Below are 5,000 nucleotides of genomic sequence, written 5' to 3'. Positions count from 1 at the left end.
AAAATACATCTCTGTCCTCAGATACTTGGTGAAATAATTACATGAACTGCGTAACTTTGAAAAGATAGCTTTGATTTTTTTTTGATTCATTAAACATTATACATTTGTAAAACTTCTAAAAGCGTCTTTAGAAACGTACACATTTATGAAATATGTTTAAAGAAAAAAATTTAGAGTTCACTGAATAGTTAGAATAAAGTTAGAACAGACATAGAAATGTTTTTTTGTGTTTCAGCATCAAAACAAGAAAAACAAAACCAAGAAAAACAAAACCAAGCAAAACAAAAACTAGCAAAGCAAAAACTAGCAAAACAAGTAAAACAAAACAAGTAAAACAAAATAAGCAAAACAAAAACTAGCAAAACAAGTAAAACAAAACAAGCAAAACAAAACAAGCAAAACAAAAACTAGCAAAGCAAAACAAAACAAGCAAAACAAGTAAAACAAAAACGAGCAAAGTATAAAGTAAGGTGTTTGTTTCGGAAAAACAAGTACCGAACAAGAAAAACAACACTAACAACTAAATAAATTATGAATTTTCACCAATCAAATTGTAATAAAATATTCTTTTTTTTTTTTTTTTTTTTTACACACACAAACTAACATGAGTGTTAAAAAACTGGAAATATTTTAAACCTCCACTTTCCGCTTGTTTTTATCGGACTGTGTTTGTTGGATTCTATAAGCTACAAGTGATTAATAATTAATAAATATTTCAGCACGTGCGTCGTTATCGTCGGTGATAATCGAGACCTTTAGTGCGAGACGGGTTTTTAAATAGTTCTTTACCAAGAAATAAATAATTTATAAAGCAACTAACCCATATATAATAATAAAATTAAAAAGTGAACCATACTGTATACACCTACATGGCTACAAAAACAAACAAATGTTGAAAAAATAATGAATAATTAATAAGCTCTTTACGGTTTTCAGTCCCACGCACCGTTTCTGGACGATGAGGTTGATGTTCCTCAGAGCCACGTACTGCAGCTCGGGTTCTGCGGAGAGCAGAGTGACCAGAGGAGGAGCCAGCTTCTTCAGCAGGGTCCCGTAATAGTCCAGGTCTTTCGGGAGCATCTCCATGAACTTCATGAGCACCTTGACGGCCGACAGGACCACGGCGGAGTTAGCGTGAGACAGCCGGGGGGTCACTCTCTCGCAGATACTGGGGAAGAGGGATGGAAGATAAACGGATGAGGTCATACAGAGGACTGAGACGGTGCTGTATAAAAGTGGAGACATGAGGAACAGATTTTTCAAAAAGCATCAGCTGGATTTGTCTCAGATGCTGAAGAGACAGAGGGTTGGATTATACGGGACGGTGAGAAAGTCTCAGGCACGTGCAAAGAAACGCTGTAGAGTAAAGACGCCTTCAAAAATAATGAAATTAAATGTTTCTACATTAAAAAAAACACTATAAAGAGCAGTAAACAGTAATAAATGAAACAAAGTCAGTATTTAATGTGATGATCCTTCACTTTAAATAAATAAACAGTATCTGAGGTGCAGTGTGTGCAGTTTTATAAGGAAATGAGCTGGAAGTGTTACTGAGCATCTTGCAGAAGCAGCCACAGTTCTTCTGGAGTCTTTGACTGTCGACTCGCTTCTTATTTCTGCAGCGAAACCCAGCAGCCTTCATTATGTTTTTATCTGAAAAGTGTCTCTTATGGAATCTGCTGCTTTCTTTACTGACATACAAACATTTTTCTGTAACGTTTCATTTTGTGCTGGAAAACTAATGTTTGGAATCTAAAATGTTTTTGTACTGAATCAATAATGTAGAAGTCAGAAAATAAACATCTGTAACAAAGATTGTACTAAAAAAAAAAAAAAAAAAAAAAAAAACTTTTGCACAGTAGTGTTTTTGTAAATTTTCTGTATGCTAATTCAGAGGTGTGACCCAGCCTTGACCTCTGACCTCTGGGACTCGCGGTCGTCGCGGGGCGTGTAGTTGGCCAGACAGTCCAGGATGAAGATCTGTCCCCACTCGGTGCACTCGTTCAGCGCCGTCAGCAGCTTGTTGATGGTCTGAGGGTTCAGGTCCAGAAGGTTACTGTTGGGATGCGACTCGGCGATCTCCGACAGAGCGGCTACAGCGTTCGCCACCACCTGAGAGAGAGAGAGAGAGAGAGAGAGAGAAAGGGAGAGGGAGAGAGAGAGAAAGGGAGAGAGAGAGAGAGAGAAAGGGAGAGAGAGAGAGAGAGAGAGAGAGAGAGGGAGAGAGAGAGAGAGAGAGAGAGAGAGAGACAGAGAGAGAGAGGGAGAAAGGGGGGGAGAGAGAGAGACAGAGAGAGAGAGAGAGGGAGAAAGGGGGGGGGGGGGGAGAGAGAGAGAGAGAGACAGAGAGAGAGAGAGGGAGAAAGGGGGAGAGAGAGACAGAGAGAGAGAGGGATAAAGGGGGGGAGAGAGAGAGAGAGAGAGAGAGAGAGAGAGGGAGAGAGAGAGAGGGAGAAAGGGGGAGAGAGACAGAGAGAGAGAGAGAGAGAGAGAGAGAGAGGGAGAGAGAGAGAGGGAGAGAGAACAGTACTTGTAAAAGTCATACATATTTACAATATTGTGCAATTTCGATAAAAGAACGATGAAAAAAAGGAAGCAGTGGCAGTGAAATAGAGCCGATGATCAGTGATTGGTTGTTGAGAAGACCGGGGATCAGTGATTGGTCAGTGAGAACAACAGTGATAATCAGTGATTTATAATGGAATAATCTGAAGCTGAAATATTTAAAAATAATTATAAAATAATATCTTACTACTCAGTAATACTATTAAATAATAGAAGTAACAGTATAGTTAAATAATAACCCTGTTTTAATGAGTTCATTAATTCTCTGTGAATCCACTCAGTGAAACACGCTGATGTTACGAGTGAAGTCAGGGTCAGGGGAGGTTCCTCGGTTCCTCACCATGGGGTTGGAGTCAGAGATCAGGTCCTTCAGCGTGTCCAGGAAGCCCTGATCCTCCACCAGCTGGGCGTTGATGTCGTGGAGCTTCGCCACACACACGGCCGCCGTCTTCCTCACGTAGGGATCCTCGTCCTTCAGGCACTTGCGCAGAGGTTCACACAGGTACTCCGTGATCTTGTCCACGCGGATGCAGCCCATGGTGCGCACGGCCAGCGCTCGGATCAGAGGGTTCGGGTCCTCGCAGTCCTGCGGAGTTGAGAAGAAGAAGAAAAAAAAAAAAAAGGCACAGAGATCAATCATTCAGGTTCAGTGCTGCGCTTTAATCAGCTGCCCTCTAGTGGAGATCAGGTGGAAATGCAGCTAATTAATTCCACACCTTACCTCAGTTCCTTTTCAGTTTCAGTTCCTTTTCATGTTCTGTAATAAACCTGTTCAACATTTAACATCCGTCAGAACTGACTATCTAACATTTATATTCAACAATAAACCTAATTCTTACGAGGAAAGTTCCAGCTCGTGTCGTGAGACATCAACGACGCACAATGATTAATCACACTGCGCACGTGATTAGAGATTTTTAAACATGTGAGAAGTGAAAAGATATCAGATTTTATTATTAAAGTGCACAGAAAGGTGACATGATGGTTATTTTTAACTGATTATTAACATACGAAGTGTTTTGAGATCTATTCAGCAGTGAGGAAGTGGCAGTTATTGTGTTATAAAATCAGTGAGACAGACAGAAAGCAATAGAATCAGAAATCTCAGAAACAGGAAGTAGCAAGAAATGGATAACGTAAGCCTCAACAAAGAATACATGAAGTATAAACATTTTTTTTTTCTTAGGGAATAATTCTTGTGGATGTTAACAACAGCGATAGCAGATAGAGAAAAGATAAAACTAACGTAGCCTATTTTACAAGTAAAGAAATTGCTAATCTAGCTAAACCTAGCTAACTTACGTAGATACTGAATTAAGTTACGTCAGACAGCGAAGCTAGTTAGATGACGTTACGTAAAAATACCTCGACTGAACTAACGTTAGTATCTAACGTGGCTCGGTAGCTAAACAAATTTAGGCTGTGTTCACACGTAACGTGTTTTTCTCATGAAAACTGCTGGTCAAAGAGTTTTTTCATTAAAACACAAGCGCTAAATAAAACATAAAACAAGCGCTGAACGCTTTGAAAAAGACGTCACGTGTGAACGCAGCCTTCTCTGTCCGTCTCCTTCACGTCATTTAGTTGCGTTTTCAAAATAATTACATATTTATTTCAATACATTTATTCTTCCTGTAAGTTAAAATAATCCACGTACATTTGTATTAAACCTCAAACATGTTATTCGGTGAAATTAATAGACTTTTTTTTTTGACAGTAAGAACAGTAAGTGTTGCCAGCTTTCCTTCAGAAATACGGCAAAAACTACATGAAAAAAAACTTAAAATAACTTCCTTTAAATAATTACAAACCTCCCAAACCTTTAAAAAAAAAAAAAAAAAAAACTTGATATAAATTCATGTCTTATAAAATCAGGTATATATCTTCATGTGTTTTCTCACTAGTCACGTTTACATGGACACTTTTTGTTTCAATCGGAATGAAATCGATCAGATCGATTAATCCGATCGCAGTGTTTACAAGAACGCTGAATAAAGTAATCGGGTTGATACGTGCGTTTACACGTCAGAATCGGGTTTGATCTTCTGACACGCGCACAGTGCACGAATACACGTTTCCCTCCATTCCAACACGCAGATACTAGCAGCCGCTCTCTCGCCATTGCTTCTGTTTTTCGTTTTAAAAAGCTGTTTCAGCTGCTAATTAGAAGACGACGAGCGCGTGATGTTTTGTGCGGTACTGCGTGTATTTATCAAGCAGTTAAAACGCCCCTTCCCGAGCCCAGAACAAGGCGTCTGTGGATGAGGGTCTGAAGCAAGGACCGGTGGAACAACGTCGTGTTGCACCACTTCACAGACGAGGAGTGGAAGGAGAACTTTAGGATGACACGACAGTCATTTACGACACTCTGCTCCATGGTGGAGGGGAACATGGCACCTGGCGAGGCTACGGTCAGAGCCCCAATACCGCTCACA

At 39.9% G+C, this 5,000-nt stretch overlaps 1 protein-coding gene across 3 annotated transcripts in view; it reads right to left on the bottom strand.

The window, feature by feature from the left end:
• ap1b1 (adaptor related protein complex 1 subunit beta 1) overlaps positions 1 to 5,000 on the bottom strand; it is a 54,939-nt gene that overhangs the window by 39,130 nt on the left and 10,809 nt on the right. For all 3 annotated transcript variants that reach the window (XM_053228945.1, XM_034298942.2, XM_034298944.2), the window contains exons 5-7: positions 2,906 to 3,151; positions 1,922 to 2,112; positions 947 to 1,168 (exon numbers count right to left, since the gene is read on the bottom strand). In XM_053228945.1, coding sequence (XP_053084920.1) covers positions 947 to 1,168; positions 1,922 to 2,112; positions 2,906 to 3,151 — 659 coding nt within the window. The remainder of the gene's footprint in view (positions 1 to 946; positions 1,169 to 1,921; positions 2,113 to 2,905; positions 3,152 to 5,000) is intronic.

The sequence above is a fragment of the Pangasianodon hypophthalmus genome, chromosome 24, assembly GCF_027358585.1.
Source record: "Pangasianodon hypophthalmus isolate fPanHyp1 chromosome 24, fPanHyp1.pri, whole genome shotgun sequence".
NCBI classification, from domain to species: Eukaryota; Metazoa; Chordata; class Actinopteri; order Siluriformes; family Pangasiidae; genus Pangasianodon; species Pangasianodon hypophthalmus.
This window is presented reverse-complemented; position numbering and strand designations above follow the sequence as displayed.